This window comes from Ictalurus furcatus, chromosome 15, assembly GCF_023375685.1.
Source record: "Ictalurus furcatus strain D&B chromosome 15, Billie_1.0, whole genome shotgun sequence".
Taxonomy (NCBI): Eukaryota; Metazoa; Chordata; class Actinopteri; order Siluriformes; family Ictaluridae; genus Ictalurus; species Ictalurus furcatus.
In genome coordinates, this window is record NC_071269.1 from 7,705,400 (window position 1) to 7,720,319 (window position 14,920).

Genomic DNA, 14,920 nt, shown 5'->3' on the forward strand with positions numbered 1-14,920 from the left:
TCTGCAGGCTGCGCATACCTTCCTGGGACCTTTCTGTGGTCCTGGAAGGCCTGTCAGGGACCCTATTTCAGCCCTTAGAGTCAGCCTCTGAGAAGCTTCTGACTCTAAAGGTAGCTCTTCTGCTGGCCCTGACATCTCTCAAGCGAGTAGGAGATCTACAAGCTCTCTTTGTTGCCCCTTCCTGCCTTGACTTTGCCCCTGGATTAGCCAAGGCCTTCCTGTATCCTATGCCGGATTATATTCCTAAAGTGCCTACATCGGCTGCCCACCCTGTGGTGTTGCAGGCTTTCTGCCCTCCTCCATTCCCCACACCGGAACAAGAGAGAATGCACCTGCTGTGTCCAGTAAGGGCTCTTTGTATTTACGTCCATCGCTCCGGCCAGTGGCGTAAGTCAGAGCAGCTGCTGGTCTGCTTTGGCGGCGACAGTAGAGCTGATGCTGTGTCAAAGCAGCGCATCTCTAATTGGATAGTGGAAGCAATCTCTATTGCTTATTGTATCGCTACACCTCTGGGCATAAGGGCTCATTTCACTAGGGCGGTTGCCTCCGTGAAGGCTTTGTCCAAAGGGGTAACCTTACAGGATGTGTGTGCTGCTGCAGGGTGATCTATGCCGCACACATAAATTCGTTATTACAGCCTTGATATTCATTCCACCCCGGGCTTGAGTGTGTTGCAGTGACCCTTGGGCTTGGGTCTTTTTGAACAGGCTGTACCCTCGGTATGACGGAGCAGGTATTCTTGTTCCCATAGTGTTATGCTAAACGCAACGTCGAAGTTCCCTTTGAAAGGGAACGTCTGGGTTACGCATGTAACCCTGTTCCCTGAGAAGGGAACGAGACGTTGTGTAGCTTTGTCATACCAGGGCAGGCCTGTGAATTGCGTCTTCGCTTCAGATAATAGAGGCTGATGGCGTGGTTCACAGGTGCCATATTTATATCACGCGATGCACTTAATTGCCACGTCACCTGATCATGGCAGGCCTATAAATAGAGGCATGATTTTACACAAGCTTCAGATACCGGTCACGCACGCAAGAGCGCTCCCATAGTGTTATGCTAAACACAACGTCTCGTTCCCTTCTCAGGGAACAGGGTTACATACCCAGACGTTTTTTTGGTGAGTTTTTTCAGTTTTGTGTTGTTGTTGTTTTAAAATTTATGGATCTTGGTATCAGTTCATTTACTGGTCGTTGTTTGGGTTTTCATTTTGTTTTTTTTTATTCAAACACGGTCGACATTGATGACACGCGTTGTGAGTCAATCGTGTCATTCATGGATTTAATTTGTGTTCATTGTTCGATGTCTCATGTTTCCTGTTAAGTTGTTATTGCACTTTTATTTTTAAACCTACACACACGTTTTTTTTTTAAACATTTGCATGTTTTTCTTAACATTTGCATAGAAGCTACACAAAGTATTATTCAGATCGACTGGTTCAAATGATTCATTAAAAAGAATCAGTTCACGAGCTGCGAGTACCCAGTCCTGTATTCACACAGAGCCGGGCAGTATAAAGATATAATATCCATATCGTGATAAATGACTTTACAGTATGTGTTTCTTGGTATCGTGATGTACATTTAGTACATTACTTTTTTTTATTATTAATTCAAAAAACTGACAAGAGGCAGCTGATTTAATGGGAAAAAAATATTTCTCATTTTCAGTGTTTCAGTGTACATCTTGTGCATCGTAGAGATGGTTTTGAGAATCCTGACGTGATATTTGCATCATATTTTTATTTCTACGGCAGTGGACTAAATCCCATGTAGAAATGACCAAAAGAAAATTTCTTAATTTCTTTCTTAAAAAAGACAAATATAAGAAATAATGAAGCTTGTTAACATTGAACTGGAAATGTTACGTGTAAATGTTTATAGCCCGAGCCAAGCTCCATTAAAATTAGCTGTACAGGAACCACATGGGAGCGGGAAATAAAAAGTAAAAAAGTAGAGACAGTAAAGAACTGAGAAGCAGACAAAATGTACCACATGACTGCTTTCAAAGACTTCATCGCATAGCGTTCATTTGTTTGTTGCTTTAACCCACTATATTAAATCTGCAGTAGCTAGAGGAAAGGCGTTAGATTTCTTGCTTGTTGCTTGAGTCCTGAACTTTCTATAGCCACTTTCCTCTTGCTAGAATTCATACATTTCGCATTTGAACTTTAAGAGAGAGTACAGAGAGAGAGAATATAGAGGGAATAAAGAGAGAGAGTATAGAGAGAGGGAATAAAGAGAGAGAGAATAAAGAGAGAGAATAAAGAGAGAGAATAAAGAGAGAGAATAGAGAGAGAGAATAAAGAGAGAGAAAAGAGAGAGGGCTGGTGAGGGGATGAATGTTTATAGCTGCTATAATGTAAGTGAGATCAGGAACTGACTTGTTTTGCGGATGTTAAATGTAACTCTAAATGGTTAAAAAGTATGACGTATCGTTCTTTAATCAATAAGGATTGTTAGTGTTGGCAGACTGCTGTGGTATAAGTGGAATAAAACACGCTGTTATTGTGGAACAATTCAACATGTTTTTTCAACATGTTTTGTTCCTCAAATATTAAATTGTTGACATTTTATGGATATTAGTTTGAATTTATTCCTAACGAATGATTCTTGCCCCATGGTGTTTTCTGAGTCAAACAATAAACAATAAAATGTCATTAAAATATAGTAATTATTAGTTCAATATTATTTTTAATATTAATAATACACAAACATTTATTTATTTCTTTATTTTGCAGCCAAAAATGCTTGAACTGGTGAAATTGACCGTGTTTTGCGCGCTGTTTTGCAGTGATGTTTGTTGGTAAACGAGACCTTTTAGCTGTACTCATGTTCAACAAACATGAATCAAAGACGGCTTTGTCTGAATGAGCGTCGTGACGTCACGTGACGCGTCTCAGCCCGAATCTACGGAAAATCTACGGTAATTTAGAAAAATTCGCAAGCTTGTAAATTACCTTGATGGTTAAATCCCCAAGATTTCCACATATTTATATTGATCCATCCATCGGTGGTTCTGTTGTGGTTGTAACGGCATCTTTCTGTTCATCACGCTGTCAGTATGTGACTGATTTGTTTTAAACGATTCATTTCTGCATAATGAGACACATTTTGTTGCCGAGCCTGCGGCTTTATTCCAGCTGTATACATGTATCTCATGAGCGCTGTGTTAATGCAGAATTAATGCAGTGGTTTATGGGGACATTTCTGTGGTCGCGTGCCAAAACAAGCTCAACATGGAAACGAGGTTTTGGAAGAATAGATTGTTGAGAGATAGTGTCTGTCCTGTTTACAAGGTAGCGTAAGGACAGAGCTGTCCTGTAACATTAATTATTATAGACCACTTCAAAATTCAATCCCATCGTTCTAGTTTCTACTGTTTAAATATAATGTAGTAGTAATTATCATGTTATAGAAATGTAGTATCAGTAATAGGGTAATCAGGACTAATAACGAGTATTAGTCCTGGTAGTAGTTTTACTAGCAGCTATAATACTATTGTACACTTTTTTTTGTAGCATGCAATGGATAATACTTAATATAAAATACTTTCATTGTTTTAGTGAGATAAAAACAAACATTCCTGAATGTTAATAGGAAGGTTTATCAAAATCATTATAGCAGTTGATGCTAATAGACGGTAACAGACGCTAAAACAGTGGATCCGGTGTAACGTCTTTTTGTCCATACCAATAAGGAGCATGTGAGAGAGCACCACGGCCTACAAACATGGCTGAAACGGACTACGAATCCCAACAGACACATCCACGCTCACCGAGTACTGATTATGTGGACCTTGTTTCAATCACCTACACACTATTAATATAAATGTTTGTGCACGCGTATCCAATAAGACGTCTAATACGTCCGATATGACATCTCGTCCGATACGACATCTAATACGTCTGATACGACATCTAATACGTCCGATACGACATCTAATACAGCTGATACGACATCTAATACGTCCGATACAATATCTCGTCCGATAAGACATCTAATACGTCCGATACGACATCTAATACGGCCGGTACGATATCTCGTCCGATACGACATCTCGTCCAATACGACACCTAATGCGTCTGATACGACATCTCGTCTGATACGACACCTAATGCGTCTGATACGACATCTCGTCTGATACGACATCTCTCCCAATACGACATCTAATACGTCCGATACATCAACTAATACGTCTGATACGACATCTCGTCCGATATGACACCTAATGCGTCTGATACGACATCTTGTCTGATACGACATCTCTCCCAATACGACATCTCTCCCAATACGACATCTAATACGTCCGATACATCATCTAATACGTCGGATACGACATCTCGTCTGATACGACATCTCGCCCGATACGACATCTAATACGTCCGATACATCATCTAATACGTCTGATACGACATCTCGTCTGATACGACATCTCGCCCGATACGACATCTAATACGTCCGATACGACATCTCGTCCGATACGACATCTAATACGTCCGATACGACATCTAATACATCCGATACGACATCTCGTCCGATATGACATCTCGTCCGGTACGACATCTAATACGTCCGATACGACATCTCGTCCAAACCGACATCTAATACGTCCGATACGACATCTCATCCGATACAACATCTCGTCCGATACAACATCTAATACGTCCGATACGACATCTCGTCCGATACGACAACTAATACGTCCGATACGACATCTAATATGTCTGATACGACATCTTGTCCAATACGACATCTAATACGTCCGATACGACGTCTCGTCCGATACGACACCTAATGCGTCTGATACGACATCTCGTCTGATACGACATCTCTCCCAATACGACATCTAATACGTCCGATACATCATCTAATACGTCTGATACGACATCTCGTCCGATACGACACCTAATGCGTCTGATACGACATCTCGTCTGATACGACATCTCTCCCAATACGACATCTAATACGTCCGATACATCATCTAATACGTCTGATACGACATCTCGTCTGATACGACATCTCGCCCGATACGACATCTAATACGTCCGATACATCATCTAATATGTCTGATACGACATCTCGTCTGATACGACATCTCGCCCGATACGACATCTAATACGTCTGATACGACATCTCGCCCGATACGACATCTAATACGTCCGATACGACATCTCGCCCGATACGACATCTAATACGTCCGATACGACATCTAATACGTCCGATACGACATCTAATACATCCGATACGACATCTCGTCCGATATGACATCTCGTCCGGTACGACATCTAATACGTCCGATACGACATCTCGTCCAAACCGACATCTAATACGTCCGATACGACATCTCATCCGATACAACATCTCGTCCGATACGACATCTCATCCGATACAACATCTCGTCCGATACAACATCTAATACGTCCGATACGACATCTCGTCCGATACGACATCTTGTCCGATACGACAACTAATACGTCCGATACGACATCTAATATGTCTGATACGACATCTTGTCCGATACAACATCTCTTACGATACGACATCTAATACGTCCGATACGACATCTCATCCGATATGGCATCCCGTCCGATATGACATCTCGTCCCGACTGCGTAACATAATATTCAGTGTTTTCACTGAAGTTACGTTTCCAGGTAATATATCAGATTCTGTTGATTTTTTTTGTGGAAATTCCCAGGATGCTGATTCTGCCTTGCGTTCATTCTTAACCCTTTTCCCGTGACATTACCGTTAAACTCCTGCGTGTTTCATGGGAGCTCAGCTTTCAGCTCCTTGTTCTCATTTTATTTTAAAAACAGTACAGTGTGAAACAGGACAGGAGACGGGTTAGTAGTGAAGAGCAAAGCAGACATGTCTGCTAGACCAGGGTGACTGGGGGGGGCGGGGGCGATATTGCGTATTACATTTATAGGTCACAGGCACATTTTCCTCCAGAAAGAGAAACACAGACTTGGCCTGGAAAACATGAGGTTTCATTTACGCCATGCATCTTGTTTCCCCAAGCAGACTATTGTACGACATAAGAAAAGCTCTTTCAGTAAGTTCTGGCTAGTTTTTCTGTCCTTTTCGCCTCTCTTCTCATGTCTCTGTTGTCTTGCAGGGTTCCCCCGGTCCCCCCGGTCTCCCTGGGCCAGCTGGAAAGAGAGGACCACGGGTAAGATCCTCGCTTTTGCTCTGTTTGTGCTTAATTAAGTTGAAGGTGTTGATTCATTTTCTGTGACAAACCGCAGGTTTATATTGTACGTACTCGTCTATACACTCACAACTTACACAACGACTTAACACAAGGTTTAAAAAAACAATAACAAACGTCGACGTGGTGAAGTTTTCTGTAAGGAGACGTTTATTTAACGTTTATGGATGGAGTCTCCAAGCTGTGTTTATTTCTTTTTTTGTTTGTTTTATTATTTCTGTCTATAACGTGACGAACAAACTGGAGCTGACTCGTCTCATGGATGCTTCACGACGCTCACAAATTTTACCTCTAACTAATCTGCAACCAGTGTGTGAGAAAGTGGTCTAAAACGGAGAGGAACACTCTTGCACGGATTGGATTGCTGTGGTTATGGAGGCAACCGAGTGTTAGAGAGAGAGAGAGAGAGAGAGAGAGAGAGAGAGATACGTGACACACACTTAGTGTTCTTCAGCGTTCGCCGAGGAGAGTGAAACATCTGCTTCATCAGATAAAGATGAGAAGTGAGATGCAGGTTGTTTAGGTTCCCACAGTTCACCAGTAAAACCTCTGGCAGAGCTCACACCGAGATGTCGGTTCTCTTTCACTTTTTTATTTAATGTAACAACACACTCAATTGTCTTAAACATAGTATATAGAGCCTGCCATATTCTCAGACACTTTCAAGTGTGTATATGTGTGTGTGTGTGTGTGTGTGTGTGTGTATGTTAGACAAAGTGAGGGAGACGAGTGTGTTACAGATGTGCATGAGAGCATGCATTCCTGTGGCATGCTAGCACACACACACACACACACACACACACACACACACACACACACACACACACTTAACCCATGAGCTGAGATCACTGCTGTCGTGTGAGCTGTGACAAAATGCAGTGTAATATAAATCACAGCTATATCTGTGAACTCATGGGAACTGTGTTACCTTTCTCAGTGTAGTGTGTGTATATGTGTGTGTGTGTGTGTGTGTGTGTGTGTGTGTGTGTATCATATCGTATTAACAAAAACTGTGTTTATAATGTTTGATCCAAAGCAGAAGGCCCAGAAGGCCCAAAATGGCGCATTTGTCCATAAGGAGCGGTCCTGAATGAGAGTATAAGATGAAAGCTCTATTCGGACGGGATTAGTTTTATACAGGGAGGTTGGGTGATGTAATAATTACCAGAGCTTCTCTATGGTTTTAATTCCGTACGAACTCATCATGTCATGTTTTACCTTCTATGAAACAGCCTGTAAAAATAACCCCAGGTTATTGAGTTTGAATGAGTATGAGTATCTTTCTCTTTCACCTGCAGGGTCCTCCTGGTCCTCATGGGATTCCCGGCCCTCCTGGATTACCTGGCCCCAAGGTGAGTCCTCCAACACAAGGTCATTAACATAACAGATTCATGGCTAGGAATTCTGGTCTTCCCATCCCCCGTTACAGCTTCAGGTCTAATAGTTAACAACACAGCTCTATGTTAACGCTAGCTGCTATTCGAAACAAAACTACAGCCGTCATGTTCATCTTTTTTTTTTTTTTTCTTTTGGGTTGGAAACGGCATACTTTCGTATACTTTTTTTTGTACTCTGAGGCATTCTACAACATTTTATAAAAGTTAAATGAATCGATACGACGGCACTGTTCTCGAATTCTTGATTCTGATTAGTTTAAAAATAAGGTATTGATTCATTTCCTGTAGTCGTGCTGCTACAAAATCGCAGGTTTATACTGTATTAACTCGCTCGTTCTAACGCGTTTCCGTTTCTATAGTAACCGTTCCAATGTTTTCTGTAAGAAGGTAGTAAGGTTACTGTATGTAAGTAGTCTCCAGTGTCAGCGCTTTGTAAAAGGTGTAACTTTAAAGTTTTCCACATTGTCTTTTTCACTTGAGGAGAGAGAGAGAATAAAGAGAGAGGACTGGTGAGGGAATGACTGTTTATAGCTGCTATAACGTAAGCAAGAAACAGGAACTAACTTGTTTCTCAACATTCAGTGTAACTATAAACGGATAAAAAGTTATTTAATAAATGCAAAAATTGTAATCGTTGGCAAATTGCTGTGGTGTAAGAGGAATAATTCACTTGTGGACGTTCTGTCTGAACCCCAAGTTACTCCCAATGGCAGACTAGTTTCGTGTGTGTGTGTGTGTGTGTGTGTGTGTATGTGTGTGTATGTGTGTGTGAATGAGACACAGTGTAAAGTGCTTTGTAGGGCTGCTAAGATTAAAAAGTTGCTATATAAGTGCAGACTATTTACCATATTTGATGAATGATGTTGAGAATTTATCGTAGAGCTTCCTCTGCTCCTATTGGCACTGTTGGCAGCTACATCTTTACACACACACACACACACTCACACACACACACACACACACGTTTTTGATAGCACGTTATGTTACAAAATTGGACGAGAGTCAATGTTTTGATGTGTGTGGCAGCGTGTGCTGGCAGATCTCTCTGCCTCGCCGCATATTTCTCCTATAGAGTTCCACTTTCCATCCTGTGTGTGTGTGTGTGTGTGTGTGTGTGTGTGTTGCTTTATATAGTGCTGTGATTAAGATCAGGATCCAGATGTCACACTGAACCATCAACAAAACAGGAGCGATGGGTCATATCTAAGAGATATATTTTTCATTCCAGTGGAAAATCTGAGCACCTTTAGTTAGACTTCTGTTTCTGTGTGAACCTTGTACCTCATGTTCACACACACACACACACACACACACACACACACACACACACACACACTTCTCCATGGTATAGCCTGGAGGTAAAGTGCCCTCACTGATTTTCCATTTTGGCAGCAGATTTTTACGATTTTTTGCTCTCGAGCGTGTGCTGAGACTCGTACAGAATGTCATGTACATCCTTTGCCAATTTATACCATGCCAATTTATTAGCGCTTTAATGATATTCATTAGTATGTGATGTATAGTATGTGAGGTCATGGGATACAGTACCTCGATGCTCATTGGTCACAGGAAATGATGAGGAATACTTTGAGAAATTAATTGACATTGTGTGTGTGTGTGTGTGTGTGTGTGTGTGTGCGCGCTGCAGCTTATACAAGGAAGGGAAGATCTAAATAAGTGTAAGCTCAGTAAATACAATAGTGTGCATTGAATGTAATAATAAAGACGGCTGACGCTCTTAGACTTAATCTTTTTTCTCTTGACCGTCCAGTTCCGGAGGCTTAATTAATAAGTCTGTAACGGTTTGGGACCGCTTTTTGCTCTAGTTTGGATGCAAATCGATGAAGGTTCCTGGAGCAGTAGCGTGTGAACTGTATCGCGTTCTGCGGTGCATACGTTTTAATTAGGCAACATATACGAAGTGAAGAAGCTCATAAAGCTTCCATGATTGTAGACATCTCCAAGTTGGCGGTTTTAGCGTAGAATGTGGCTCAGCTGTAATGGGGAAATTGTTGTGTAACCGCACTCGTCACTGTAACCATGATCATTTGATCATCGCACTTAGCATTTATTGGCTAGTTCTCACATGGCAGTGTTTTATTTATTCATGCGCTAAGAAACAAGGGGTGTAAACCCTCAGGCTTCGTATACAAAGTTTTCAGCTCTTAAGGCAACAGTTGGATATTTGAGAACACTGAACATCTGATCTGATATGATTGGATATCGATGCTTAAAGCGACAATCTGATATTTGATGAAACCGGTGATTCTGCTACGATATGGTACGCTTTTCGTTCATCAGGCAACGATCTGGTATTCGAAGATATTTGAAGGTATGTTCACACGTGCAGTGACAAAGCGATTCGTTTTCGATGAGAGCTGCCGACTTCCAGCGACATAGGCAAATGTCGGCGCCTAGATATGGGCGTGTCCGGCGACACGACGAAGATGAGAAACGTTTATGCAAATTTGGAGCGACTTGTTGCAGTGACTTTCAGTGGGAGCGAAGACGGTAGAGTGCATGTGATCCGTGATCCGCCATGCCTAGTCCGAATTGTTTTGTGGACTTGTCGCGCTTTCGCCGCTTTTAGACGGCCGCAGTGGCAAAGAGCACACGCTGCTTCTCCTTCATCTCGTAGGATGTGATATACATATACACACTGGTGAATTTTATATACAAACACGTTCCTTCCAGAATGTTTCGTTTTAGCAGAAAGAAAACTGGTGTGTTGTCAAAAGTTGAACGCTATTTACCTAGTGGCGAGTTCACAGTACAGCGACTGGCGACTTCCAGCCATAAAATCGCTGTATACGTGAAGTTCCTTGATGATGCCCTTAAATCTGCTATGATATAAATCCGGCATGATTTTGCTTCATAAGGCGACGATTCTGCTGTTAATTCTTGAATAATGAAGGACCATTTTAAAAGTAGCAGAGGTACAGGAAAATTAGCTTGCTAGCATGTTTGCATGTCAGCTTTTGTACCCGGACTAACAAGTGGTTTAGCTGAACCAGGTTCTGCTCTCTGTTCTCGCTGAAAAAATCACAAAATCTTTCTCTTTGCTGATAATAAAATAAACACATGTGGTAAGTGTGGGAGGATAAACGATTGTTTTTCTCTGTCAAATGGCTTTAAAAATGTAGGACATGTGCTGCTTCTCGGTACATGAGTGGGCTAAGTGTCGGCTTGGGGTTTGCACTTCCACCCAGAAGCTGAGAAAGCCTCTCACATTCAGTTGACATGATGGAGCATCTTCACCCACAGCTGTATCTCTGACATGAGTCATCGCCCCACAGTGCTGCATCGCTCTGATCTCTGATCCCTCCATCCTGCGAGCTAATAGTAGAGATAAAGAGACGGTGCTGAACAGAACATGTTGCTGAAAGCCGTAAAGCCGTTACACTCGGGTGTGACATGAAAACGTGCCTGAAACCATAAAACAGCTGGCATCTGCTCTCAGGGCTGTTGACATAGTTTTAGAGTGTGAATCTATCGCATAGAACTTTCTACAGCTGGAGATGTTCATGGGGTCAGCACATAGCTGGTTCGGTGCTAGCTGAGAAATGACATGCTAGCTGAGTTCTGCTTTATTTTTAATAATTTTTTAAGAAAAAATTACAAAAAATACAAAAATATGCATTTCATCAGGGTTTTAAACCATCTCAGGCAACAATCTCAAGGGTTTTTGTTTTTTTCCCCTGACAATGGCTGCTTTTAACTGAGTGACAGGATTCGAGAATTAGCAAGAATTAGCCAGAATAAAATATTTCCTTATTTCCTCCAAAATTAGATTTTGGGGAAAAATACTTACACACAAATCATTTCCTTACCCTTGATTAGCAAGATAAAAAAAAATATCTTAAACAAGACAGTTTCTTGTGAGTTTTTAATTTTTGCTAGCTGCTAATATTATGCTAGCAAAGCAGCAGAAAACAAGGATTAGTCACATTAGCTAATTTGCTTTTGTCCCTTTTTTTTTGAAATTTAAAATTTCTGTTCAACATTTCACACAAAAAATGTAAACGTGTAAACGGTAAACAACAGGAGGAAGTGTTGAATTTTGGTACTGGAGTGTTTGTAGCTAACGATGTGGCTAATTTCAAGAACCTTTATCATGAAATCCTGTTTGATCAGTTGTTTTTGCGAGTAAAACTTGGACAAGTGGCTCTGTTTGTGAGATGGTGGAGAATGTTTGAGAGAGCAGTTGTGCCTTCTGTTTCTGTCGTCGCCGTCTCGTTTTAGCTCGGCACGTTGAGAACGGAGAGCCGACCAAACAAGAGGAACGTCTTTATTTAGCCAGACGCGCTCGGATTAGGAACAGTAGCAGGGCAAAAACACGGGCGTGCCGCACTTGCGCTGTTGCTGCGTCGCCGTACTGTGGCTATGTGATGTGAGATATTTCTGAAACGTGAATCAGCCGCATTAAAACCTATGTTTCTGCTGCGAGGAGGAAAGAAATGAGCTGTTCACGTCCTCTGCTACAAATCCTTTTTGGCAAATTCACGAGCTGCTGCTTTTTGTATATAACGGCGAGGACTGACAAAAATATCACGTCTTGATACTCAAAGATATTCCAATAATTTCTATGGTACATGATGTGCATCACGATATACGTAAAAAAAAAAATCCAGCAAAACATTAATGCTGTATTTAAAAACAATGATGTATTTTTAGTTTTTAAAATATATTTTATATTAGATTATAGTTTTTTTTCTTCTTTTAATTTATTTAAATAAATGTAATACATTATTTATTTATATATGAAATGAGGATTCAAAACAAGCATTTTTTTTAAAAAATCGGTACACAATTTTAACATTTTTGCTTGCTATCAGACAGTATCATTTTATTTATTTTATTGTAAATATCATATCTGTTTTATTCCTCTTATACCACAGTGTCCTGCAAAGAATTACAAGTTTTTTAATTAATTATAAAGTTTTTATCCATTTATAGTTACGTTGAATAGTACGTTCAGAGTACTTAGCCACAGTGTCTAATGTGGTATCTAGGTGTTTGTTGTTTTTTTATTTCTGAAAGTAATACAGAATTTAAATGTAATTTATATACATACAATACATAGATTCTTTTTCTCTTTAAAGCGACAGAATTTAAGAAGGTGCGCCTCAAGGAATAAAATACGACATGGCATGTTGTTATAGGAAAATAATCAGCGACGAGGTGATGTGATGCAGCCTAGGGTTAGGGCTAGGTTTAGGGTTAGGGTTAGGGCTAGGTTTAGGTTTAGGGTTAGGGCTAAGTTTAGGGTTAGGGCTAGGTTTAGGTTTAGGGTTGGGGTTAGGGTTTAAGCTTTACTGCAGCAATTATTTTTATTTAAATTATAATATATATTTTTTATCCATTTGTTGTTACATTTAACGGTGTAGTAGCTGTAAACGACCATTCTCTGTTCTGCGACAGTCTTTAGGTCTTTCGTCACACCTGAACAGACAATGCTACGAGCTGTGTGCAAACTTTATTTAATTTTATTAAACGTTATTTAACTTTATTTGAGTTTTCCATACCAGGTCAATTCTAAGACTAATTTAACTTCATGTCGGTTTGTTTCAAAACGGTTTGGCATGAAAAAATGAACTGATGATGTTTTGTTACCTCAGGGTGCGAAAGGAGACCCCGGGCTGTCCCCAGGTCAGGCGACGAAAGGAGAACAGGTAAGGAAATCACAGATCACTGCTCTGAGATCAGATTACTGCTTTTCATTCCTCTACCACAAACTACACTAATTTCACTATCGCCTTTGCCTCCTACTGTATTTTTTCCATTTTTCCGATGATCTGCTGAATTCTCGGTGCTACTTTGGTTTCTTTTTCGCACCTTCCTTCCTCCAGAACTCATTAACCATCTTGCTGTCATTTCCTTAACACCTTTTTTCCATTCCTGCTTCACATCTCTTGACATGTTTTTTTTTTTTTTGGCTTCTGAAATAGTCTAGACTTATCTCTTTTTTTTCATCTTTTGCCTAGGGTGAGAGAGGACCACCTGGACTACCAGGCCCCAAGGGGTTTCCAGGTCCAGAGGTACGTTCCTCTTCACGCAGTCCTTTTGCGAGCTCATCCCATCTCACCCTGTTGGTATCCCAGTGGTGATAGGCTTGATGGGTTTCTGTGTGCCCCACACCTCAGACATCAAAGTAGATGGATGTTTCATTGCCATTCCCTGGACTAGAGTGTGGATAGTGTCTGTTACAGCTTCCATCACTGCTGCTTGGCTTCTCTAAGCAGGATAAAGTTACATGCTGGTATAAAGTTCCTGCCACGAGCCTCACAAAAGAATCAGAGGTCATGTTTTAACAGCAACCTTCTGACACGACGGCTTTAAAGAGCGAGAGCCGGAGATAGTAACAAAAGCGTATTTCTGTCTGTAAGCCAAGAACATCCTAATAATACAGGTCGCTTTTAAAAGGTGTTTTCTGGAGGAAGAGGACAGAATCGGTCAGTTACTGGTACTATCATGAGCATAAGTAAGGAATAAAACACTCGTGACATGCTGTTTCAGGACGATCTCCAACACCAGAGTGGCGAGATATGAAGCGGAGTTACTGTGAGGTTGATTCTTTTCCTTCGAAGTCTTTTGTTCCTCTTATTCCACAGCAAATCATTCATCTTATACATTTATAGTCAGATTTAATGTTGCGGAACATCACTGGTCTGTCTTTTAGCTCTATCTTGATGTTGAGAAGAAAAAAAAAGTGCACTTTATAATCAGGAAACCACGGCGTAAACTCCTTGCTACACCTTTACCTCTGACTGCTCCAAAGCGCTGAAACTGGAGACTCCTTACATACATGTTAAACAAAAAAACAAACAAAAAAAACACCTTACTACCCCTTACAGAAAACTTTACCATATCAACGTTTACACTTGTTTATGGGAATGATCTGTTACTATAGAAACGAGAAAACAAACGTATTAGAACGAGCTCATTAGTATGAACCTGTGATGTGCAGCTGCGCTACTGTCAGGGCTGCTGTTATAGAAATTAATCAACTCCTTCTGACCAATCACAGTGCAGAATTCGACAGTGCTGTGGTATAAGTAAATAAATGTTATGTTATTTTAGCTACAACTCCTGTATCCAGTGGCTGAATCACGAGTGACGATTTCTTTATTTGTTAATGCCAAAAGAGGATGATGATGATGATGATGTTGGACCTTTGGCGGAATTGCCCTTTAGCCCCCTGTTCCGCCCCCACATCTCCACATCTGTAGAGGATTTAGGAGAATAGACGGGAAGATGGACGAACGCCGACAAGCGATTTCTGCTGGATCACTCATGACGTGACGTGTCGG

General features: G+C 40.9%; 1 protein-coding gene across 2 annotated transcripts in view; it reads left to right on the plus strand.

The window, feature by feature from the left end:
* Positions 1 to 14,920, plus strand: part of LOC128619035 (collagen alpha-1(XXIV) chain) — a 90,944-nt gene that overhangs the window by 17,112 nt on the left and 58,912 nt on the right. For both annotated transcript variants that reach the window (XM_053642876.1, XM_053642877.1), the window contains exons 4-7: positions 6,121 to 6,174; positions 7,512 to 7,565; positions 13,229 to 13,282; positions 13,595 to 13,648. In XM_053642876.1, the coding sequence (XP_053498851.1) occupies positions 6,121 to 6,174; positions 7,512 to 7,565; positions 13,229 to 13,282; positions 13,595 to 13,648 (216 nt within the window). The remainder of the gene's footprint in view (positions 1 to 6,120; positions 6,175 to 7,511; positions 7,566 to 13,228; positions 13,283 to 13,594; positions 13,649 to 14,920) is intronic.